Source organism: Ambystoma mexicanum, chromosome 12 (assembly GCF_040938575.1).
Source record: "Ambystoma mexicanum isolate Mex_15411 chromosome 12, UKY_AmexF1_1, whole genome shotgun sequence".
NCBI lineage: Eukaryota > Metazoa > Chordata > Amphibia > Caudata > Ambystomatidae > Ambystoma > Ambystoma mexicanum.
The window spans coordinates 429,964,871-429,990,774 of NC_090936.1; the positions used below are offsets into that span (position 1 = coordinate 429,964,871).

At 47.7% G+C, this 25,904-nt stretch overlaps 1 protein-coding gene across 1 annotated transcript in view; it reads left to right on the top strand.

Moving 5' to 3' along the window:
• The window catches only part of CCDC77 (coiled-coil domain containing 77), a 504,734-nt gene that overhangs the window by 332,700 nt on the left and 146,130 nt on the right, over positions 1-25,904 (top strand). Inside the window, exon 9 of the mRNA XM_069628598.1 lies at positions 19,525-19,777. Within this exon, the coding sequence (XP_069484699.1) occupies positions 19,525-19,777 (253 nt within the window). The remainder of the gene's footprint in view (positions 1-19,524; positions 19,778-25,904) is intronic.

Below are 25,904 nucleotides of genomic sequence, written 5' to 3' on the forward strand. Positions count from 1 at the left end.
CCGTGCTATGAGCCTGGGGGGAATCCACAACAGTAGTGCACTTGCGACATATCAAAATCTGGGTGTAAGGGTCATTTTGACCACCATTATTCTTGTGAACCAGGAGAGCTACTGGAAGTCCCATCTCTTTAGATCCCCCCCCTAAGGCTTCTCGGGAGTCCTGGGATGTTGGCCTCGAAGATCCCCTCACTCGTGGGGGCCTCAAGTATTCCAGATGATCCCTTTCCCACACAAGTGGTAAGATCCACTCCACCTCAAGACATCTGCTTGATCCTCTGAGATGTTAAGTGCCCTAGACTTTGTGAAATTGTCCTCGAACCATGAGACCCCTGCAAAGTTCCCCAGAAGATCCAGCACCCTTGGTAGCTTGCTCCTAGTATCGCTCGGGAACATTTAACACATCGGCATACAATGCCGCTTTATGCTCTGTCCTTTTCACCACTATTCCCTTTATTGCTTTATTGCCGGATCCTCCCTAATTGCATGTGCCATCGGCTCCATGGCCATGGTGAAGATTAGGGGAGAGAGCGTGCACCCTTGTCTGGTGCCCCTTCAAAAAGGTATGGATTCTGAGCTTCTCCCATTCACAAAGTTTAATGGAGGGGTTCTGGAAATTGGCTAGAATCATCCGTGTGAAGGATTCGCCACACCCCAAGTGCTTTAGTGTGAGTTTAAGGTAGTTCAGTCCATGCTGTCGAATGCTTGTGAGGCATCCAGAGCCAAGACTTAACATTTCTGCTCTGATCTTTTCCCCCCATTCCACTACGTTCAGTGCCCTGCAGGTGTTTTGAGTGTGTCCGCCCATTCTAAAACCCGCCTGGTCCGGGTGAAATATTTTGGGTAGCATCCTCATCAGTCTAAGGGAGATCATTTTCTTTTTTCCTTTTTTTAAAACTGATTTTTATTGGTTTTCAACATTGATAAAGTTAGTGTCCCCCAACACTGCTTCCCACCTTTACTCCCCCCCCCCCTGCTGACAAGAGTTCCTTCCATGTTGGTGGATGCAAGTGAATCATGAGTTGAATATGTCCAGGATTCTGATCTTGTGTGGGCACCATTGCACCATACAGTCACTTTGTAGGAAGGCTAGCACTGCCCCTCCAATCTTTCTGGAAGTTTTCTTGACTGCCCTGAATCTTATACGTTAGCCATTCCATTGCAACATATGACCAAACCTTCTGCAGCCAGTCATGGACGGTGGGGCTTGTTTCTATTTTTACGCGATTCCCAGCCATGCAGCTATCAGTAGGGCCATGAAGTTTCTTTTTTGTGCTTTCGGCACGTTCCTCGCCCTGGGCTCCCACATTCCGCAGAGCCATACTTTTTCTCCCACCTGGCCTAAGTCTTTAAACATCTCCTGCATCTGAGATTTCACCTCGAACCAGAATCCTTTGATACCCGGGCAGTCCCACCAAATGTGCTTCCAGTTTCCCTCATTTTTACAGCCTCTCCAACACATGTTTGATGGATACGTAGCGTTTAGCCTCTCCGGGGTGTAGTACCATTGGATCATATTTACCCACATTTTTCAGTTGTATTGCTTGTGCCAGTTTTGGGATGGCTCCCCAGGTTACTCCCACTGTGTTCTTGAAATTGTTTCCCCTAGGGCCTTTTCCCACTTTTTCATGTAGCTCCATTGGATCTTCTCCTTTTGTGTATTTATAAACGTATACAGGGCTGAGATGAGCTTCTTTGAGCCTCTGAGTCGTTAAATAAAGCTGAAACAGGGTGAGATCTCTGGTCGCTGCCTGCCTTATGGGTGGGGTCGACAGACAATGTCTCAGCTGTTCATATTCATTTCTGTCTTTAGCGATCAGGCCCATTAAAGCCTTGCAGTCCTCGAAGGACTTCATTTCTTTGTTTTGATACATATCGCCAATTTTTTTACAACCAGCCATGTCCCACTTTTTGTTATGTTCCCTTTTATACCCCCAGCGGGAATTCTGGGTTTCCAAACATGGGTTTAAAGGGTGCAGATGTGTCCGTTAGCTCGCCTCTTTTGGTTGTTTCATCCCATACGTCTAGAGCCACCCTCCTCACTTTGTTGACTTGAACGGTTGGATGTCTATGCTTTTTCTCTCTCCATAGCAAGTCGGACAGCGTTGTCCCCACCACCGCCCTGTCCTGGTTTGCCCAGATTTTGTGTGTCTCCATCAGGACCCACTCTTTTAGTACCCACAGCTGCGCCGCCTCATATTATTTACGGAAGTGCAGAAGAGATGGCCCTCACATGGGGTTTGGTGCTGTTGGCACCGTTCCTGCCACACTGGGGGGGTCTTTTTTTCTCCAAATAAACGCCATAATTGTCCTGGCCAGGGATTTAAAGAATGACTTGGGGATTTTGATCAGTAGCGCCTGGAAGTAATACAATACTTTGGGAAGTATATTCATTTTCATTGGAGTCATACGACCCAGGTTGAAATCCGCGACTATTGGGTCTGACAATGCCAGTAGCAGGTCATCCGCGTATGCCATCACTTTGGGGGCTTCCCCTGCTATTTCTATGCCCTTAATTAACTCTGTATCTCGTATTCTTATTAATAGGGACTCCAAAAAAATTGTGTACAGGAGCGGGGAGATAGGGCATACTTGTTTAGTTCCACTGGTTATCCTCAATTTGTGGGTTACCTCTCCATTTATGGCTATACCTATGCCGGGGGTATTATAACTGGCTTGTATCATTTTAAGGGAGATCATTTTCACGTATCATTTGGCATCGCCATTAAGCAGAGAGATTGGGCGGTAACTAGAACTCAGGGTGGGATCCTTCTCAGGCTTTAATAGAATGGTTGTGGAGGGTCCCATATCCCTTGACACTTTCCTGGTATTCCTTATGATGTTAAATAGTCTGGTCAAAGGGCCCGTCAGAATAGGCTGAAATGTTTTATAATATTAATTCCTGAACCTGTCTGTCTCTTGAGCTTTATTCCCCGCTAACATGCTTATCGCCCTACTCGTTTCTTTCTCCATAAAGGGAGCTTCTAGTAACCTCCTATCTTTCTCCGTCAATTTCGGCATTTTGAGGCCCTCCAGGAATCTTTTTATCCACCTCTTATTCCCTACCCCGCTAAGGCTCTGGAGTAGAAATCGTGGATGATCTCCCAGTTTTTTCTCCTCCTCCCTTTCTAGTTTCCATTCCCCATTCTTCAGTTATGAAATATAGTTTTTCACTTGCTGCTTTCTAAGTTTTGCAGCTAGAAATCTATTTGCCTTATCTCCTCTGACATAGTATGTTTGGTCTGAATCATTAATTGTGCAGATCTCTCCGCCAAGTGCACTAGTTTGGCCCTGACCTTCATCAAGGCCCTCCATGCCCTCTTTGATCCTGTCTCCTTCTGAAGCCCTTCTGTCTCTTGGACCACTTTTTCCAGTGCCAGCCTCACCTTCTCTTTCCCTCTCATGTATGCCGCCGTTTTCACTATGAATTCTCCTTTCATGACCGCATTGTTCGCGTCCCACACCACTCCCCAGTCCGCTCCCTCAGTGTCATTTTCATTAAAATAGTCTCATGGTGTCCTCCATATGCGCCCTCACCAGTGGATCCCTTAGAATGAAGGTATTCAACCGCCACAGTTTCTGCCCTTCTGGCGCCCCAATTGGAGGCTCCCGATGCAAAACCACCAGAGCATGGTCCGAAAGAAACCTTGTTCTGATTTCTATGTCCGTTACTTGGGGTATAAGTGTGTCCGAGACCAGGATCATGTCAATACGAGAGAGCCCCCTGTGAACCTCAGCGTAGTGTGTGTATCACTTGTCTGAGGCTGAAAGAAGCGCCACGTTTCAATAAGATGTAGTTCCCTAAGGAATTGTGCCAAAGCCAGTCTATTTCTGCAATCTGCCTGTGTTGGTGGGAGAGTCTTGTCCATATGTGGGTCCATCACGCAGTTAAAGTCCCCCCTCTACTAGCACCTTTCCCACACACAATCCTGAAATTTTCTGCCACACCTTATTCAGAAAGTGCTCCTGTTGCTCATTCGACCATAAATGCCTACCAACGTCACCATTTGACCCCTCAATGAGCCCCCCCATCACCATGTATCTGCCCTGTGGGTCTTTATGAAAGAAATAATTAGTAAATACTGCATCTTTTGCTATGAAGATCGCCACACCCATTTTCTTTCGTGCCACTAGAGGTGAAAACTTGTTTAGGGAAGAGTTTGTGTCTAAGGCGTGCTTCGTCTTTCTGCAGTAAATGTGTTTCTTGTAGCCAGGCCACTGTGGTGTGCAACTCTATCAGACAACTCAGAATGGAGCGCCTTTTAATTGGGGACACCATGTGTAAGTCTGTTGTCATCCTAGCCCCGTTCGACCCCTTTTAAGAATTCTCCCTTCACCCCACTCCCTGGAGGCCCTGCTTGTGTTTCCTGTACCAACATGCCCCCCCTTCACGCCCCCAACATGTGAGAAATGTCACCCCCCACCCCAACTACCCCATAACTATTTATTCATCGTCCTCTGGGTATTCCCGCCACCCAGGATGAGGGCTTCTCTGATATTGCATTCCCATCCCTCCCCTTCTTCCGAACCCTTTTTCAACATTTCATTGCCAAGACCCCCACCTTTAAGGAGTCTCTCTGTCCATTTGCCCCGCTCTTACCACAGATAACTGGGGCCTGAAAAAGGTCATTTCTCATGGTGGCTCCCCCCCTTTGGCAGTTTTGTTTCTATTTTTCCCTTTTGGCTGAGGCTGTGCCGATTTCCAGCGCTCCTTTCTTCCAGTCGTCGGGGATGCCTCTCCATCCACCTGACTTCCAATCTGTTTCGTGGGTTGTTCCCCCGCCCCCTCCTCCATGACCGCAGCCATTCCTTCTTCCTTGGAGATCGAAAAATTGTTGTCCTTGCCACTCGAATCTCAGGGCGCATGGGAAAATCCGGCGGTATCAGATTTTGTTTGAACTAAGCCACCTGGTTCCCACTCGTAGCCGTTTACATTTCATCAGGGTCGCCTGTGCCAAGTCTTGGAAGAGAACCAGTGGGGCGCCTCTAAACTGCACTGGTTCCTGTTTACCTGCCTCCTTCATGATTTCTTCCTTCTCTTCATATACGTGCACCCTTGTCAAAATGTCTGGTGTAAGGTTGCTGCTCAATTGCCATAATGAGTACATGCGATCGGTATGATCCAGCACTATTTATCACTCGCCCTCTGTACCTAAGATGGACTGGCACAGGCTTTGTGCATATTCCTTTGTCCCCATCTGATATTGCTCTCGGGACTCCCCTAATTCTTAGGTTATTCTGCCTTGATCGTGGTCATGTCCCTGCTCACATGTCGTCTCCAGCTCGTCCACTCTTCTTTCCATCTCCATGACATTCTTATTGAGATCTGAAATGGCCTTGGATAGGTCCACTGTGCTCTCCCTAATATCCTTTTTAAGCTCCTTCAGCATGGCATGCAAATCTGTTCTGCGAATTGGGGGGGGTCCTCCCCTTCCTGGTGAGCGGCGGGCAGAGAGTGGATTTGCACATTAGTTTTCTGTTGGTCCCGCTTTGGGTGCCTCTGTGCCCATCATGAGCCCCTTGATATCCCCTTATTGCGGGCCCTTCTGTTTCGCTGAGTGTTTGGCCCCCATACTTTCGTGATGAGTGCGCTTTCGTTTTGTCTCTTAACCCCTGGAGCTCCTGTATAAGGCTATCTTGGGAGGAGGGCACCCTCCGCGCTCCCCTCACCCTGCTGCACACTTTTCCCCAACAAGTCATGGTTGCTGGACAGTTTGCTGAGGGAGCTTGCCACCCACTTTTTAGTAGTGAAGGTGTGCAATTGTGCTGGATTCGAGACACCCCCAGTCCAGGATTTTTCATTATAGAGGGAGATTTGGAGCCATTCAACAGTCGACGGGTTGAGTCAAGATTCTGAATAAGAGGCTGAAGGAGGACGCTAGAGGACTGCTCCTGGGCCCTGCATTGTCTAAACTGTCCTCCGCAAAAGTAAACTTTTACTCTTCGACAGGGGAGACCTGTACCTGGTATGTCCCTTCTTTGGACTAGTGGACCTAACTAGTTGGAAGTTCTGCTTTGTCTGTTTCATTCCTTGGAGCTCTGAAGAGTTTCTGGGCCTGTTGCTGTTGGCATCATATGAGCGAAGACTCATCCTCTGCATGGACACTGTCTAGCTTTAAGTCTGGGAGATTTGCAGACAATCCTGCCTGTGTTACTGGGACCACGTTCTTGCTGCTGCTGTCTGTGAAGGGAGGGCCCTGAATGGAGCCCCATTTCATCTGTCCTGCTGCACCATGCCTGCTGACTATTGATGGGGACTCTTCCATCACATCTACCATCTGCTGCATCCTCAAGGTTCTGCCTTATTGTAGACAACTCCATCGTTGAAATCCCGATACTGACCCTGGCGGTGCACCTGAAGATCTTTGAACTGGCGGGGCGGAACCGCCACTTTTCCATATCTGAACATGACCCTGAACAGATCCTCTTCATCCATGACCCAGGGACCTGATCTGCGGCGACCATTGGTGAGAACTTTTGTCACCAACATCCCTCACTTACCAGGGGATTTTGGTTTCTTGATGCAGAGTTTGAGGGAGTAGGAGGCATACCTGTTTTGGAGTAGTAATCTCCCCAAGCATCCCTCACTTCCCATTCTATATGGACGTAAACGCCACTTCGAGGGGAATGGGTCCTCCGATGTATTCCATATCTATGACCGGTAATCACCACAGCTGTGTTGCTTCGGAAAATTTCCTGCGTCGAAGACGTCGATACGCTGTCCTCGAGGGCCTCCGTCGAGCCGACGTCACCGGATGTTATAAGTAGGACGCACGACGCCTGTAGCCTCAGTTCCGTTTTTTCCGCACATGTGTTCGCTTCAGAGATCTCGGCGCGCCTCAGTTCTTCTGAGTACTATTCTTTCGGTTCTTCGAACCTGTTAGTTTGTGAAGATTTCCATGATGTTTTCATCTTCTACCCCGCGGCCGAGTTTCAAGAATTGTCAGGACTGCGGTTCCTAGATGTCGCTGACGGACCCGCACAACGCTTGCCTCTGGTGCCTCGGTGAGGACCACGCCACAGACGATTGTGACGAGTGCCAGTCGTTAACTTCGAAGGCCTTGTGGAAGCGTAAGAAGCTTTCTGTCGGTAAGGTGTCCAAGCCCCGGAAGTCGAAATCCACTTGGCTCTCGACTGACTATTCGAGGGGCGCGATCACCGGGTGCCTTCGAACTCCCAGTCGGACAAGGTGGATCGCTCTAGCCATGCCCACTCCAGGTCCCGGTCATTGATGCCCTCGACCATCGGAGCCTGTGAGGTCTTCAAAGAAGACATCGGCGCCGAGGCTGTCGAAGGTCTCTCTCTCGAGGCTCCGCCTCCAAGGAAGCTGTCGACGCCATCAGCGTCCAGGCTGTCGAAGGACACGCTCAGGGCTCCGCCCTCGAGGCCTGTGTCGATGCTTTTGGCGCCACGCTCGATGCTGATTCTGTCGACGACCTCCACACCTTTTTGAGGAGGCTTTATCGGAGGTGCCCTGGAGACCGGTGGAAACTCAGAGAAAGGCCCTGCAGAAGTCAGTAAGGCCTGTATTTGAGCCTTTTTCTGTGCCCTCATCCAGGGATTTGTTCCAGCCTCTGGAGTACATCTCTGAGGTGGATGAAGGGTCTGATGAAGGCATGGTTCCTGATGAACTCATGTCTGGTCATAGCCAGATGGAAGACCTGCGTCAGTCTTTGCACGACGCCAGTGGTCTGGACACCTCTGTGGAGGTTGAGTTCGGTAGGCCTGAGACTGGCACGCACGCAGAGTCCTCGTACCGGCGCCTTATGTCGAGGGTAACGGAATTCTTGGGGTGGTCTGCGCCTCCAGTGGATTTTCTGCAGGATGACCTGACTGATATCCTTGACCAAGGTCCACCAACTGACCCAGTACTGCCATTCCATATGGCCTTGCAAAGAAGGGTGGCAGCAGCTTGGACTGCTCCGGAGAGTCTCCCGGCAGTGAGCAAGTCTTTGCCGAAGAAATACCGTCCAGCCAGTAGCGACCCCAGCTACTTGACTATGCACCCCACTCTGGAGAGTTTGGTGGTGCAGGCGGCTACAGCCCCGGCAAAACAGGCGTTGTACCCTACCAACCCTCCTGATAGGGACGACAAACGGTTTGATGGCTGGGCGAAGAAAGTGTTTTCTTCAGGGGGTATGGCTTTACAGGCAGCCAACTGTGTGCGCCTTAGCACGTTTCACTCATACTCTGTGGAATTGTCTCATTGGCGGCTGAACATATTCCCGAAGGGGAGGAACGGGATGGTTTTCTTGCTCTTGTTCAGGATGGCAAGGCTGCCATGTGTGAATCTGTTGGTCGGGTCTGGACATGGCAGATTGCGTCAGCCGGTCCATGTCGGCGAGCACCGTAATGCGCAGATTTGCGTGGTTGTGGAAGTCGGGGTTTGCTCCTGATGTTCAAGCCTGGCTTCTCAACATGCCCTTTGATGGTGAACATCTTTTTGGCAGCAAGGCTGACGAGAGTTTGAGAGGTTGCAGACCTCCAAAGCTGCAGTGAAGTCGTTGAGCGCTGCAGTTCGCCAACCTCCGCCTTTTCGTCCTAGGGGACAGCAATGGAGGGGAGGTTCCTTTCGATATTACTCATCCTTCGCTAGATCGAGAGGAGCTGCAAGTCAATGGGGCCACCGTAGGAGTACCAGAGATGAAAAACAGGGTGCTCAAGGTGCCAAGGCCGCTCGGACAGTTGCCTCTTTGCCCTCGGGCAATACCGCAGCCACTTCAGCTCAGTCATGAGGCCATGTCCCATGGTTCGCCGGTTGGGGGAAGGCTGACGCAGCATCATGTAGAATGGCGTGCCATTACTTCAGATGTGTGGGTTCTGGAGATCATAGCCCACAGCTACTGTCTTCCTTTCTGCCCTCACGACAATCCTCTTTGAAGAGTCCGGATCCGCTCCTTGTGCAGGAAATACAATCCCTGCTGGAGAAAGGAGCCATAGAACTGGTGCCTGTAGCGGAGAGGAACAAGGGATGGTATTCCCATTATTTGATTGATTTCGAAGAAAGACGGAGGATTGAGACCCATCATGGACTTGCGTGGTTTGAACAAGCTCCTCAGGAAGGACAAGTTCAAGATGGTTACTCTCTCACAAGTCCTCCAGGCCCTTCAACTTCAGGACTGGTTGGTGTCTCTCGACCTCAAGGACGCTTACTTTCATGTGCCGATCCATCCCAAGCACAAGAAGTACCTGAGGTTTGCGGTTGGCGACTCGCACTTTCAGTTTCGAGTTCTGCCGTTCAGATTGACCTCCGCCCCAAGGGTTTTCACCAAGCTCATGGTGGTGGTGGCAGCGTCTCTCAGGAAAGGGGGGATTCACGTCTACCCCTACCTGGACTATTGGTTGATCAGGGCACGCTCTCCCGAGCAAGTCCTGGATCATCTGTCAGTCACCTGCCACTCCCTTCACAAGCTGGGCTTCTCCCTCAACTTGAAGTCCCACTTGACGCCAACTCAGCGGCTCCAATACATCGGAGCAGTGCTCAACACATCCCTGGGGAAGTGTTTCCCTCCCCAGGTGAGGGCTCATGACATTCTGCAGATGGTGCACAAGGTTTCAACATGCCCAGAGTCTCCCGGCGTTGGAGTTCCTGAGGTTGCTCGGCCTCATGGTATCCTGCATTCTTCTTGAGGTTGCTCGGCCTCATGGTATCCTGCATTCTTCTGGTGCCAGAGGCTCGACTGCGGATGAGATCTCTGCAGTGGGCTCCCAAGATGCAGTGGTCGGAGTCCTCCGGCAGGATGTCGGACCGCGTTCAGGTGCCGCCCTCGGTCGCCCAGGACCTTTTGTGGTGGGCTGTCGAAGGGAATCTGATGAGGGGGGGCTCCATTTTGGCTACCCTGGCTGGAGGTGACGATCGTGACGGACGCATCCCTCACGGGATGGGGAGCGCATGCCAACGAGTTGACAGTCAGCGGTCGTTGGTCTCCATCGGAGTCCAGACTCCATATCAATCTGTTGGAGCGGAGTGCCATCAGGCTTGCCCTGAAGGCTTTTCTGCCGACTGTGCGAAGAAAGGATGTCCTGATTCTGACTGACAACACAGTGGCCATGCACTACCTGAACAAAAAGGGGGGGGGCACAGTCACTTCGTCTGTGCAGGGAGGCATGCAGCTCTGGTTCTGGGCCATCCAGCTGGAAATTTCGATCTCGGCAGTTCATCTGGCCGGAGACGAAAACGAGACGGAGGACGCTCTGAGCAGGCAGAGCGCGATCTCTCAAAAGTGGGAGCTTGCTCAGGAGATTCTCCTGGAGATCTTCACCCTTTGGGGGACCCCACAAGTGGATCTCTTCGTCTCCAGTATCCAACGGAAGTGCGAAAGGTTCTGCTTGTGGGAATTTCCTCCAAGAGGAGCCTTAGGGGACACGTTTGTGGTGGAGTGGTCCTTCCCACTGCTGTACGCGTTTCCTCCAGTCCCCATCGTCCTGCAAGTGCTGCGGATGTTAGAGGTTCGGTGCCCGGATGATCCTCATTGCTCCGGCATGGGCCAGGAGAACGTGGTACCCGGACCTTCTCGACTTGTCCATCTGCTCTCCACGCCGTCTTCCCTACCGAGATAATCTGCTCTCACGGGAGGTGGGGTCAGGTTCTCCATCCAGAGGTCAGATCCCTCAACCTTCACGCTTGGCTTCTGAAAGTTTGAGGTATAAGGATTGGGACTTCCCTGAACACGTGATGGAGGTGTTGCTCTCGGCCAGACGGCCTGCAATAAAGTCCCTGTCCCGTTGCCGTTGGAGAAAGTTCTCCGATTGGTGCAGGGTCAAGAATGAGGATTCTTTTTCATGTGACATTCCTATGGTTCTGTCTTTTTTTAAAAAATTTCGTTAGCCCACAAGGGCCTGCAAGTCAGTACCATTAAAGGTTACCTGGTGGCGCTGTCCATGTTTAAGCGCTCGTCTGAGGAGTGTTCTTATTTCAAAATTCCTTTGATTTCTCAGTTTCTGAAAGGGCACACTAATGTGTTTCCACCGTCACCTTTCCAGGTGCCCGATTGGGATTTGAACCTTGTTCTAAAATTCCTAATGGGTGCTCCATTTGGGCCTTTACATTCCTGTCCTTTGAGACTGTTAACCCTTAAAACTGTATTTTTAGTTGCGGTTACTTCCGCTCGCAGAGTGAGTGAGTTGCAGGCACTTTCTGTTAAGCCACCCTTCACAGTGTTTCATAAGGACAGTCTCCTTAGGGTTCGTCCTTCCTTTCTTCCGAAAGTGATGTCGGAATTTCATTTAAGCCAGAAGGTCATTCTTCCGGCATTTTATCCTCCTCCACATCCTGGTAAGGAAGAGGAGATGCTCCATAGGTTGGATCCTAGGAGAGCTTTAAGTTTCTACATTTCACGCATGTCCCGGGTCAAAGTGGACGATCAGCTCTTCATAGGTTACGCTGGAAGGCGTTTGGACCAAGCTGTTACTAAGCAGACTTTGTCTAGAAGGAGTATCTTGGCAATTTCTAAATGTTACCGCTTGGCGGGTAAGGACCCTCCGGTAGGCTTACGGGCCCATTCTACTAGGGGTATGACTGCCTCTACTGCCCTGCAGAGGGGTGTTTCTATTCGTAACATCTGTGATGCAGCCACTTGGGCTTCGGTCCATACTTTTGTACGTCACTACTCCCTAGATTCTATCCATGGGCAGGATCTGGCCTTTGGCAAGGCGGTCCTTTACTCTGCAATTTGATTGGGCATTCTAAATTTGTATTTTCAAAATTCTTTTCCCACCTCCTTACGTTGGTACTGCTTTCGGAGTCTGTCATAGATATGAAATACATCGGAGGACCCAATCCCCTCGAAGAACCAGTTACTCTTACCTGGTAACGTTCTTTCGATGGGGTGGTCCGACGATGTATTCCATATCGCTCCCTCCCTACCTGCCTCGCTACAGAATTTCTTTGGCGATTGCAGCTTATGTTTCTGCAAGGCTTTCTGTGGTCATACTGGCATAAGATTGGTGCGACACGTTCTGGGAAAAAACTACAACTGAGGCTACGGGCGTTGTGCGTCCTACTTGTAACATCCAGTGAAGTCAGCTCTATGGAGGCCCTCGAGGACAGCGTATCAACGTCATCGACGCAAGATGCAGACACCGAAAATTTTCTGAAGCAGCACAGCTGTGGCGATTACCTGTCATAGATATGGAATGTCGTCGGACCATCCCATCGAAAGAACGTTAGCAGGTAAGAAAGTAACTTGTTCTTTTGTGCCTGACCTTTGGGGTCGGAACCAAAGTCTGGGTATCCTGGACAAATAGGATAGGTAACTGTCCATTTCCTCAACGGGAAACTTAATTTACATTTAATACAATAGTATTGCACTGACTCTAGGACTACCATTGTTTTGTGCCCTTTATTAATTTATAGGGACTTGAGCGTGCTATTGCAAAGTATCCTAAATGTAAGTTAACTTAGTTTGAACATTGTTGAACTTTGATTCTTAAGAAAGGGATTGGACTGTGTGGCGGCATGAAATGTTCAGTTTGAGCCAAAGGTGGTAAAGTGATTGTTAAAGACTTTTATTTATAGGATAAATAAACCTACATATCCCTAGCTAGAGGTGCTTTTCCTACCTCAAAACACACTAAAACTCGGCCAGTCAGGAAGTCTGTGTAGTCCAAATAAAAAAATTTGCTGTCATAGTCCAAACTCCTGTTCTATCCATATCACTTAAATCCAAATCCTAATCTAAGAGTTATTTCTCCTGGGTATGAGTCTCTCAAGGTGCAGCGTTCTGAAGCTCAGGAAATGTTCCAAGGTGCGTAAAGAAGAGGTTCCCAAGTTTATAACTAAAAGAAACAAAGTTCCACGATTTCCAGGTGGGGCTAGGAGAAGTGCTCCCCATTTCTTTGTACGCCTTTCTTATCTTCAGCTTCTTTAGCAAATCTTGTATTTCCCGCCATGGGTTTCCTCGCCTTGCTACTTTCTCTACCTTACACAACTGAGACGAGGAAGAGGCTTGTCGGTTGCTTTTTGGTCTCTTGATGACAGTATATCTCGTACCAAGTTGGAACAAAGACTTCTCTTCCTTCTCTTTTTAGGAAAGATGGGTATCCAGTTGGTTGGCAGGATCCAGTGTTAATGAAAACGAAAGGAAGACACTCTCTTGCGCAGTGTCATGTGCCGAAAAAGGTATCCTCTGGCTCACAGGCATGTGCCCCCGCAGTCTGGCAGTTTCCAGGCTGTACACCAGGAGAAGGCTGTTCTCGCCAATGATGCTCTCGAAGACCCCTGAAACCGAAAAAGTGATGGGTGGAAGGTTGGGATTAATCTGAACCACTGGCATTGCTCTGAGCAACCTTCCTCACCACCGTTTTTTAGCCTGTCTGCGCCATTGCAAAAGGGGCCCAGCCATATGCAAATAAGTCTGGTACTGCCACCAACGGGAACAGCCCTGCCCGAACTGCTAGGCCAGGTCCCCTCTGCATGAAAACCCAAGCAACCCCAGACATGTTTCGATTGCCCAGAGCAATGCCAGAGGTCAGGATTAATTCCAAACCTTCCAGTCATCGCCTCTTTTGTTTTGCGTAAGTCACCCCAAGTAGGACGGGCATGCCCAGACGTGGGTCCTGTGCCTGCTGGGCCTAGAGACCCAAGCTACTCCTCACTGATGAGGCCCAACAAAGCTGAAACATGTTTTGGGGATTCTTGTGGTCTCGTGCAGAAGGGATGTGACAAGCAATTTGGTCTGGACTGTTCCTTTTGGGGGTGGGACCAAGCCTGATTTGCATATGGTCTTTAGCCTTTTGTAATGGCTTGGCAGGCAAAGAATGGTCGTCTGGAGCGTTGCCCAGTGCAGTGCCAGAGGTCAGGATTAATTCCAAACCTTCCAGCCATCCCCTTTTGTTTTGCTTGAAGACCCCTGGGTCAGGGAGTTAATCTTCTCGAGGACGACTTCCAAATGATCTGCTTCTCCGATGTTTGGAGGCAAATGTGTTTGCGCCAGCCCCGGGTTCAAATTAAGTCTCTTTTGTATGTGCTTCGTCTTTCACTTACATATCCTGCGGCTCCCTCCCGAACTTTATCCCATTCCTGTTCTTTTTTCTAGGCTGGGAACGTTTCACTGGTTCTGCCTGGGGCTGTTCTGTTTTGTTTCTTCTTTCGTTGGGGCTTGCTGGGCTTTGTAGCCTTCGTCTATAGACAGTTGGAGCATTCAGTGTAGACCCAACCTCCCAGCCCTTCCAGGGAGCGTATTGTTCGCACTTCTGGCTGTTTCTCGTGTAACCGCCTACGCGACTCTGTGTTAGGCCAGTGCTGGAGGTTTCGGCACCATTCCTGGACTGCATGGTCCACCAGCCACTACCACACTTTCTCTTGAATATTGCTGGCTCTCGGTTGACCATCAAGATACTCTCTGGGCGTCCCACACTCTCTTTTCCACTTCATTCAACCTTTTCTCGATAGGTTCACCTTCGTATTGCCTGGTCTAAGGCGCTGGACTCGTTTTCCTTTCCTTTGTCTCTCGCTTGCGCTCCGGTTTCCACCTTCTTCTACTGCTGCTACTACTGTAGACGTCCTGCCGCATTACAAAACACTCAATTTTCTAGTCCTACTGCTGCTATTTCCGACACTCTGCCGACATCCTCAATGCGCTTGTGTGTTCCGACCAAACAGACCCTTTACGTCTGTCTCCTTCTCTGGACCCTCTTTCTCTCATCTGATTCCGAACAGAACAAAGTCCTCCTTTGCGGTATGGTTTAAATAGTGGCGACTGCCCCAGTTTGGCAACAGCTGGTCGAGCACTCTTCCTACTTGATTGTAATCTGCTCAGGATCTTCTTTGTCTCGGTACTACAGCAAGATTGTCTGACAGGTTAAAATAACACATGGTTTCAGACTGGATCATAGGTAGAGACGATTTGGGTGGTATTAACCTGTGGGATCGAGAGTTATAGGGACTGTGTCCGGACTAACGTCCTTCTCCCCAGGAGGGGAGTTCCTCCCCATGAGGTCCTCCTGTATTTTACCACGCCTAGGGGGAATATTGATTAGCGGCCGCACTTCCCTAGCCTTATGGAACAGGGCTCCCCTCTGGGAAGAAGTTACACCATCTGGAGGATAGTCACAACTGATAAAGCTTATTATGAATGTGTTGATGTGCCTCATTTTCCTATAGGTCCTGTATAAGATTTGTAAAAACCTTTCCCTCCACTTCAGGATATTGTTACATTGTAATATTTGAGCTGGTATTAGAACTATGGGAATTCTGTAGAGGCGGTGGTGCTCCATGTGGAACACCAAATGGTGTTATGTGTATGTGTCCATCTTGGTTTACTTCCCTTTTTAGTACCTTTTACCTAGTGCATTTGTCTTGTACAATGAATACAAGTATTCTGTTACTTATATCTAGACATTTTAGAGCTTGTCAAGCTCTTGTGTTTGTTTCCAACGAACCCCTGATTTCCTAAAACTCAGCCTAACTGCTTGCTTGCATTACCAAGCGACCTTTGTCTCCAAACTTAACATGACCTCTAAGGTTTGCTTCTGAGAAACCTACACCAGTAGTGGTTCTGAAAAAGAAATGACTAGTGCATGTTAATGGGTGTCTTTTGGATATCTTCACATTGAAAGGCCTAGGGTCTCTCAGTGGCACATTCAAGTCACATCCCTTATAAGATCTCTGATTAGGCTTATTGGATACAAAGCGTCAAAATGTATGGGGGCCCATTGCTAGAGGTACACATGGACAGTTGCCTTCACAATCCTCTATTCTGAAACTTTTTTGATGCACAAGTAGAGCTTGGGAGAAGTCTCACTACATGCCTGCTTATGCGCTTTAGACACACAAGTGCAGGTATTGCCCATGAAAAACCACAAGTCCACCGTGGAACATTATGTACAGTAGCCAGTCTTCTCTAACCTTGCATAGCTTGCTCTGAGAACTCCCCTAGTTTGGTGCACCTTTTTTCGAATTTAGGAAGATTGAGCATGGACCAGATATTTGTGGGTAAAATCCATCGCAGGTTATTAAAGCCAGTTATTTTTCCCTGGATGGAAGGGGTATGATATGGGTATGGATTATACAGCCATGGTTTCGCCAGTCGGGTCGTTCTAGGGCTGCAGAGGCCATAACCTGACAACACTGTTTTGAATGGTGTCTGGACTCCCAAGTCCAGTGCCTGAAGGGCTTGCCTGGGAAGAAGCCCACAAGATTTGAATGTGGGCATCCCCGTGGATTGGTCTGCTAACAAAAGATTTGAATTAATGCAACCCTGTAATTGAGCCTTGGGACTCTGATTTACACCTCGCTTACCCCCTTAAAATGGAGTGTCTGCTCTAGTTACTTTTTTAATTTCTTTTTACCAACTTTATTTAAATTTGGCTGCAAACGATGAGTACAAATTATGGGTTTCATAATGCAAATACCTTCAATGTTTCCACATTCCACTTTTAAATCCCCCTCCATCTCCCCCCTCACACCCAGTTCGGCTTCTCGCCCCAGCTCCCTCATTCCAGAGTTCCCGACAGGATCAGGAAATTAAGAAATGTGCAGCCAGATGGGGCTTTTGAGTTTGGGTTGGATAATCGAGATCAAATTCCAACACCAGAGTCCAGATCTCTGTAAATCTATGGAGCAGGTCTTCTTTTGCCGTGGTAATAAGACAGTGATTTGATAATTTGGACTGGAGGAAACCTAAAGAATGGCAACACTTTCTGACCCGGACAATGGGTTGGATAAACCGATTTTACACCTTAAAACGTGAAAAGACTCCCCCCCCCCCCCCCACAAAAGGAAACCCAAGGAGCCTCTTCTCGTGCTTCCACCCATACAGCTGTGCAGATATATTCAGATCCGTGGCCAGCAAAGCATTGCCACAGGATTTCTGCCAAATTTGAAGGGACTCCAAGGTAATGCATGTTTTTAAAATTATTGAAGACTAGCTGTATTAGGACTATGCCCAAAGAGGTACGGATTACAAAAGGATATGCTTTAGAGTGAAAATATACATTTGCTCACCTCAAACATACAGCCATTTGTGGTTAACTTTTGACTACATAAAAATGTATGCACTCCTAGTTTAACAAAAGAGCAAAATACTCCTACTCAAAACGTCTAACTGTGGCTGGATGCCGACCTACCGGCATGAGACCCGGACCGTGCCCTCTTCCCTACTTTGGGGGGGGTGCGGAGAGAGACAGCCTTATCCCAAGCCTCAATTCGATGTGCATTCAAGAGGCCTCTCTGGATCAGGTCTCACTGGCGAACCCGACCATGAATTGGTGAGAGAACCGCCACCAAGTGCTGCATCCGCAGACAAAGGCTGACTATCTGCAGCTGCTTTCTACAACCTGAAACTCGAATTCTACTACCCAGCTGTGATGCCTACATTGAGTACCCTCCAACTTTAAGTGCCACCGCTGGAGGCCTCTTGCTTGCTCCTGCTATTAGAGCTGTACCTCTATTAGACCAGAGCAGTCTGAACCATTCTCTTCTCACCTATCTAGCCTGCTGCCTCTCCAAGGTCCTTATTTGTCATGAAGTGCCACCTCAAAGTGTCTCGGGAGGATAGCTCAGCGGCAACATGCTTGCCTTGGAAGCAAGACGACATGGAGCAACACAGCGTGGATCCCCGGGTCTGCGCTTAGAAATCTCTCGGTATATAGCGCATTATAAATATCGTATCATATAACTGCTCCTGAAGCCACTAGAGCCCTGGGGCCATTGGAACCGCACCCCTACAAGCCCTGGCCTTAATCATTAGAGAATCTGAGAACTGGAAGTGCCCTCAACCACACAGGACATGAGCCGTTGACAGTTATTCCAAAGGGATGCCGGCATTTCTGACCACAAAGTCTTATGCCACCCTCCCCGTAATAAATGTGCAGAACAAGAACTATCTCCCACATGACCAATGAAAAACCTTGCCTATATCTCCGCAGATTCCTAAAAGAAACCGGTAGAGATGGATATTTAGTATTCAATGGCCCAGCATACCCTTGGGATGTGATCTTGGGCTACACCTTAACCTTGATCATTAGTAGTTATTGAACGATAACACCCTAAGTCTCAAGTCTTTCTGCCTTTTGCTTTTACCTTCACTTTACACAAATACTTGACTTCCCTAGTATTTGAGCTATACCTCCTGTATGGTTGTACATTTTATTTATCAGAAATGTCTTCTGTTGTGCTTAAGGAGGTTACCTTCCTGGACAGCTCTTGGGGTTGCACTGGTTGTGGACAGACATTTATTTTGTGAAGAGTTCAGTTGTTAGGCATGATGATGATGATGATGGCATCCGATTGTACAGGTAGGATGTGGTACTCGAAAATTTCAGACCTGTCCGTTTGTCCCTCGTAGAGATTGCATCTGCGAAGGAATTTTGTGCATGAGCGACTGTGCAGGCCCTCCATGCTAACCAGACCAGTTTGAGCCTCCATACCTGGCTGTTGAGAGGTTCAGATTTTAGGATTTAAATCTGAGGATTGTGTGGAAATTATCCTGGAGACACCTTGGCTTTACTCTAAAGCATTTTCTGTGAGAATATTGCAAATCTTAAGCCAGTTGGTGCAAGGACAGGACATTGATCTGAATGACCCATGGCCATTACTAAAATCACTGTTTACAAGTGAGTGTTCCTAATCCACAAATATGCTAATGGAAACAAATGAGTCGGGCATTCACTGAGAGCAGTTACATGATCTGAATTACCTCTGTTCTTCCTAGTCAGGGGGAGAAGTGCCCCAAGGATTTAGGAAAGACACATCGAGATGTGTTTTCTGAATGCGAGGTGGTTGACTGTTGCCATGCTCACAAGGTGCAATTGAGAAGCCTGATTTAGTCACCAAAAATAGCCACCTTCTGCAGGAGAAAAGGGACATTTCAGCAGTATTCATAGTGCATGGTAACAATGTTGTTTTATGGCTTTGCAGGGCAATATGATCAGAGGTTCCCAACTATTTACTATCATTCCTGCTGTTGTGCTCGGGCTTGAACTGTCAGGGTTGCTGAACTGTTGGGGCTGCTGCATCCTTCCCCATTCCCACCAACCCTGCACCAAACTGACCAACACCAGTTCATAGGACAGATGACGCCAGTGCTAACTTTTAAAGTGGTTTCTCTTGAAGCAACTGTCCAGAGTGATTATGCAGTCCATTGAACAACTTGTGGAATATTTCTGCAAATTCCTTTATCTTGAAGACCTATTTAGCTACACAGTGAGGGAATTATATCCTCAAACATAGGATCACTCTTGCTAGTGCAAAGAGTTTGGTACAAAATGAAGACTATGGTAAAGGATTCTTAACACACCCACATCTAGCAAAGCTTATTGAAGCCAATGTATGCTTCTATACTTTCTACACTAAGTGGGTTCAGTTTGAAAATGTGGTGCACCTATAGTGTGTCTGTGTGTGAGGATCCAGGATCTTACTGGCCATGCCCTCTTTTAGCTTTTCCATAATGGTCCTATCCTGTTGGCAGTTATGGACTGACTGCTAATGGCCAGGTAAAATGGGCAGGTGGAAGTAGTGTAAAAAAGAAAATTGCAGCACAATTATTGGACCTGTAATCTTTTTAACACTGCACCATTTGTCTTTAGGCTCAACAAGACACAAAACCTGTTGTACGAAAGTACCAAGGATTTTCTGCAGTTGAAGTTTGATGGCCGGGCCAATGAGAAATTGTGGATGTCTGAGAAGGATCGTCTTTTGAGGGAACTGGACAGGTGCAAAGGCCAACTAGATGCTATTAGAGAACCAGAGCGAGAGCGAGTGCAAGCCCTTGATCAGGAAATCTACCGCCTCTCGCAGGCGGAACTGGAAAATCGCAATGCACAAAGTGAGGAGCGCAAGGTAATGAAAAATCTCATCATGGCTCTTAATGTTGGAAGGTATCATCATTGTTATAGGCTTTTATTAATGTTTATAAGTAGCAAGTTTGAAGACTCAACATTTTTACATGCTTTAGGAGAATTTCAATACTGTGCTGTTACACTGTCTGGAATTTAATGTTGGTTTCAGTACAAACCCATTCTACTTTCCCAGTTCACAGTTGTATATTTCTTTCTTATGTAACACGCCATCTAAACGTGTGGTCATCAGAAATCTCTCCTGAGGCTGCATAGGACCTCCTACATCAGAAGAACCGCCTCTATGCAGGGCTCAATGCTGTTATTTTGGCACCAACCATATTATTTAAATGTGTTGGCATTATATGATGAGGATATGTGGCACAGAATAAAAAAGGTATCCTTTACCAGCCCCTGAGCAAGCCCCCAAAGTGTCTGTCACAACTACTGTTAAAATGCTTTGTACGTCAGGTTTAAAAAAACATTTTTTAATAGGGATTAGATGTCTGGAAGCTAGTCATCTTAATTTAGGTGTTGCCCTTTTAGGAGAATATGGCACCAGATTATTGTATTTAAATGCTGAAAACTGTATGGATTAGGACAGTTTAAAAATAGTTAATTAAAAATGCTGTATGGGAAAGAGCTCAACCCAAGCTTGCCCCTCCAACACTGTTGCAAATGGAACATTTTGAGCTGAATTAACTGAGAGGAAGTTTCCCTCAGAGTAGAAGTGGTTGGTGGAGAGTTGGTAATGCAGTTGTGGATTGACTGGGAAAGGTTGGCGCTTGGAAGCCCTCTCGTCTGCCCTCCAACCCTCTGGCAGCAGCCACTCAGGTGGCTCACTGGTTCTGTTATGGGAACTCTGAAGCTTTCACCTCGAGCAGCACTGGATATTGGGATATCGAAGAATCTGTGAGCAGAAATCAGCAGCTGCTAGAGAACCCATCAAGTCAGCACCTGTGCTGCAAACTTGCACTGCCATCTCCTGCAACTCTTGACTGAGAGGCTTTCCGCTAGTCTGAGAGGGTAGCTTCCGGGTTGTCTGCCTGAGATAATCCAGGAAATATATTCACCTCAGAGCACCACCGGGTTGGAAAGATCTTGTGAGCTGGAGGTTTCAGGCGCAAGTGTACTAGACTACAAATAGGGTGCCATTAAACGGTTCATTCTATAGCAAAGCATGAAAAATAGAAAGTCTTTACAGAGAATGTGTATGTAAAGAGTCAAATGTACGTGGTAGGACGCCACCGTTGTTTCCAAAATTAATATTTCTTCAAACTAGTTTCAAGTGCCCACCACCATTTTTAGTTTTGTTTGCTTTCGGGAGCAAAATACCCCCTCCCCCTAATCTCACCATCGTTTCCCTGTGGCGACAATGAGAAAGACTTATTTCTGAGTTAATGACACATCCCCTCAAGCCGTGCATAGGATCTAAGACTCGGAAAAGAACGATGGGATTTGCAGTCTTAAAAATGAGATGCAGAAAGTGAATCTGTGCTTATTTAAAAAGGAAGTAGAGGTGAGGTGATATGCGGTCTTCAGACAGTGTTTCCTGGACTGCTTCTTAAATTGATCATCCAGGAAATGGCATCTAGATAGCAGCACACTGATATCAAGAATTTACAGGCAGCATATAAGCGTGTGTGGGGTGGGGGGCTGTTTGGTCTGGGAGGCTGAGGAAGTGGGTGTGCGATTGTCAAAACGCAGTGGGGGAGGCATCATGGAAGTGGTATTTGGGCAGCTCAGGGTGTAAACTGCCATGTGTTACCTGCCCGCAGAGGGGCTGGAGACATATGCCATGGGAGGTACAGGGGGAAAACCCCCAGATGACGGCTCCAAGGTAGACTTTGAAAGGTGTTTCTTTTTTTTTCTGCATGGCCTTTAACTGGCACTCTATACATAGAACTGCTGTGTTATCTAGAGCAACAGCCATACTCTAGAAGGGAAACTCTACATAGTAGTTTGTGTAGCTGCTCCCCCTAGTTTCCTGTTAATGTTTTTGATACAAAAGAAACCTAGAAATGGTTTGAAATGACCATGGGTCGTGGGAGAATTTGTGGGCCACAGACACTGTGACTACTTGATAGCACTTTTACTACTGAATTGGAGGCACGCAATATACACACGTCCCAGGATTTCTGGTATATGAAAGGGTTCAAGTGGTACCCCACAATCGCCCCTCTCCTGTACAGGTCCAGTGCCAAACCACCTCCCTCATCAGCTATGAACCACGCTTGCGTGGTGAGGGTTGCACCTAACAATCTTTAGCAAGTTGATTCTTCTCCTGTTCCAACTCATCTTGACTATAAGAGAATTATATGGTATAGTACATCTCTCCGTGGATCCCCACAGTCTTAAAAATGAAAGATATGCCTGTTCCAAAGATGGAAAATTCTGTTTCCAGCAACACTTTAGAAACAAGTCCTCTAATTATTCCTGTCCCCTAGAGTAAGGGCTATAAAGACCACTGCCTCTTACAGACCCTCCTTTGTTGTTTACGCTAATAGGCTTAGTTCAACGTCCGACAGACCAATAAGAAGGGACAGATGGGTCTTAGAACTGTGATGTGGGACACCAATACTCCCTTTAATCCGATTACCGGCAAACAATCCAAGTATTACATCTTTGTCCATCCTCCTTATCGTCAACATTCAAGAAGTGTGGTAACGGCAAGTGCCCAAAAATTGATCCGTAATTATAAGGACCAAATACTGCATCAAACTATACTTAATTTCAAAGTTTACAAAGTGATTGACCAAAGAACATCTGATACAACCACAAAGTCTCCCCCGCCTGAAGACTGTATTGAAAATCATATGTGGAAGGGGTAGCCCATGTAGCGGCCCTACAAATCTCACACATTCTCTTTCTGCCCATGTGGCTGCCATATGGCAGGTTGACATATACTGCCTACATACTTGCCACCAGTAAATAACACTGCTTTCGAATGAATTGATATACTCCGATATCCTGCATGAAGCTCGGAAACCTTTCTCAGTAGAGGGCGCTGTGCATAGTCGTCGACCTCATAACCCCCGCAAGCCTCCGTCCTCCTAGAGTATGATGTTGACGCTGGTATATATGGCAGGTACTGCGCCCATTGCCTCAGTTCAGTTTTTCCGCACAGCTACTCAAAACAATTCTTCACCTCACTGTGTTATTTACTGCATAGTTACGAGTTTGTTACAAAAACATTTCTACTCATACGCCGAAAATGGGTTTAAGAAATGTGCTGAGTGTTTGGCTAAGAAATCCATAACCGATCCTCATCGAGCATGTCTCTGGTGCTTGGGGGTGGGCCACATCGTTGATTGTGGCTCGTGCCAGTCTGATTGGAAAAGCATTAAAGGAGGGGAAGGGGAAACTTGTTTTGGACAAACCATCCCTGAGTTAGTCTTCAGTGATCCCCACCAAAGTTTTGTCTGAAGATAAGAGGCCACGAGGGAGATCTCTGCACAGGGCCAAGAGGCACAGAAAAGGTTTGAAGCGTTCGAGATCTCAGCGGTACTCTTCGTCATCTTCGAGGAGATCAAAGAAAAGGAGTCATCGCTCCAGGTCTTCCTCTTACAGATTCCTCGCCCGAAGGGAAACGGGTAAAATTTCTTTAAAAGGGGGATAGTAGGAAAAGTTCCGCTGGCAGATGTTAAAGGTGTTTGAGAAGGCGGCGATGCCAGCCCCTTTGTTGAAGTCGTTTGAGACTCCCGACCGCATTGCATAAAATTCCAACAGGGTGTCATCTATGAAAACCACTCACCGCGAGCAGAGGGCCCGGATGGTAGGTCAAAGGATTCAAAGACCTCGAAAGCATCTTGTGCACCTCTCTTGGCCTCGAAGGGATCCTTTCTTCGACCCATTTGTTGGTGCCAAAGCCGTCGAAGCTCTCGAAGCTCTCTCCGAAGAGTCTATCGATGCCAAAACAGTCAGTCGAAGCTCTCGAGGCCTTTTGCAAGTCCGTCTAAAGTTTTTAAACCTCATGGAAAAAATATGTTTTTTTTATGACCTCCATTTATGAGGAAGAGGTGGAAGAAGAAAGCCCTATTTATAGTTTTGGTCAGGTGTTACAGAGGAGGTAATATCCCAAGAATCTAAAATGAGAGACCTTGTGGACACCCTGCAAGATGCCAGTGGTATAGACACCTCTCCAGAGGTTGATTCTATCACTCCTGAAGGTTCAGATCATGCTGATGCATCTTATATGTCAGTATATGTCGTATATCTTATATGCCGGTCCGATAGCACAGCGAGTAGAGCGCTCGCTTTGACATCTGTGCAGAGCCTGCTGACGCAGGTTCGAATCCCAGCAGGGCCAAACTCAGCCTTTCATCCTTCCGAGGTCGATAAATGAGCACCACACACTGTGGGTAATAATAAGCAGCGCTCAGATATCTGAGGGTTTGTAGCGCTTTATAAATGCTAAATTATTATTATTATAATTAATGGCAAATGTTATTGAATACCGTGGATGGGGGAGATCTGTTGAATATGAAGTGGCTGTAAAGTGAGGCAGTCAACATTTTTCTGTGTTCCTGGAGGGAGAAGACTGTCTGTGTAAGCAGTGCCTTACTTGCGATTTCCAACACCTGGAAAATAGACTGTCTTTAAAACATCCGAGGGGGCGCTTTGTTAGCGTGAGGAGCTCCACCCCCCTTTCAGCATCAAATACCAGTGGGACAGCGAACGCCGCAAAGTAAGTCAGTCCGTGGTACTCCGGTCAGGCGGCAGACAAGGACTCATATTTGCATTATCATGTCTGGTATCCAGGAATCTCGAGGAACGGAGCTCCCAACCCGTTTTTGGTCCTACATGCTCGATTGGATAATAAGGTAAGCGTGCACTGTGTATTAACACCTCTATCACCGTGTGAACTTGTATCTTGGAGGAGACTCCAGCCCGGTGGGGGTCCCTGAGTCGTCTGAATTGTACTTGGTCATTTAGTCTCCCACCCACCCCTCCTCCTCTCCCGGGCTTACTGCTTCGGGAAAAGAGGGACAACAGTCGCTGGGGCGAGGCCTCGGGCAAGAGTTTGTATCCACTTAAGTATGGACTTTAGTCAGGGCAATCGGCCGGGTCTGAACACAGTTTGTCTAGTGATGGAGAGCCAGTCGTAAGTGAAACACCAGGGTTCGCCCCTGACATGGATGACATTGACGAAGTGTATAAACAATGCCCAATTGAAGTATTGGTGGAAATTGGGGCATGCACTGTGTCTCCTACCAACTTACTGGAGAAGAGTCCTGTAAATATGATTCCGGAGTCGGCTCCCGACGAGCCAATAGCATTGTCACAGTTAACCATTGCGGGATCAGTGCCAAACATCAAAACCAAGGACGCCACTCAGTTTCTCCCTTTCCAGTTTGGTATAAAAGGAACCCTAGATACTAGTGGAGTAACAAGCCTTCTTGTTGAAGTTAATGGGATACCTTCCCCACACAAAAGTCTGCTTGAACTCTACACTTTTGTTAGACTGCTTTCAAAACGAGGCCAAGCGGCTCCAAAAACAGTCTGGAAACCCAGAGGTTTGGTGCCAATGAATCTTTCCTCAAACCAAAGATTCTTTTATGGAAAACCAGACAGACCCTTTGGGGAACCAGGGAGCGACTTCTACGGTCTACTATACAAAGGACTTGGGACTTATAGCCCGGGAGCAAATCCTACGGGATCCTTATCCTCTATAGACCGAGTTGGGGGTGCCTCTGCCCAGGATTCCACGACTGAGCAGCAAGGCCTTAAATCACCCGAGAAGGTACAAAGATACGCAACTTGAAAACATGGGGACAGCCAAATTGGACCTTCATCGCAAACCGGCAACTGTGGAACTGAAGTTCAGGGCTCCTGAAGCCGCTCGAAAAAGGCCCCTGAACGAAGGTCTAACAGAGGCCTGCATGACATGGGCCATAAAAAAGCAAGACGCTCTGCTGAATTTTGAAACATATAACAAAAGCAAAACAAAAATCCCAAACCAGGGACTGATATCAGCAATCTGAACAAAGCATTAAAAAAACTGCACACAGAACAAGATCAGAATTACTGCAGAGTAAAATCAAACGAAAACCTGAAGCTACGAACCAGGTCAGATTCATCACTACACATAACTCAGAAGCACGTCGAAAAATATTATTGCAGCATTGGCC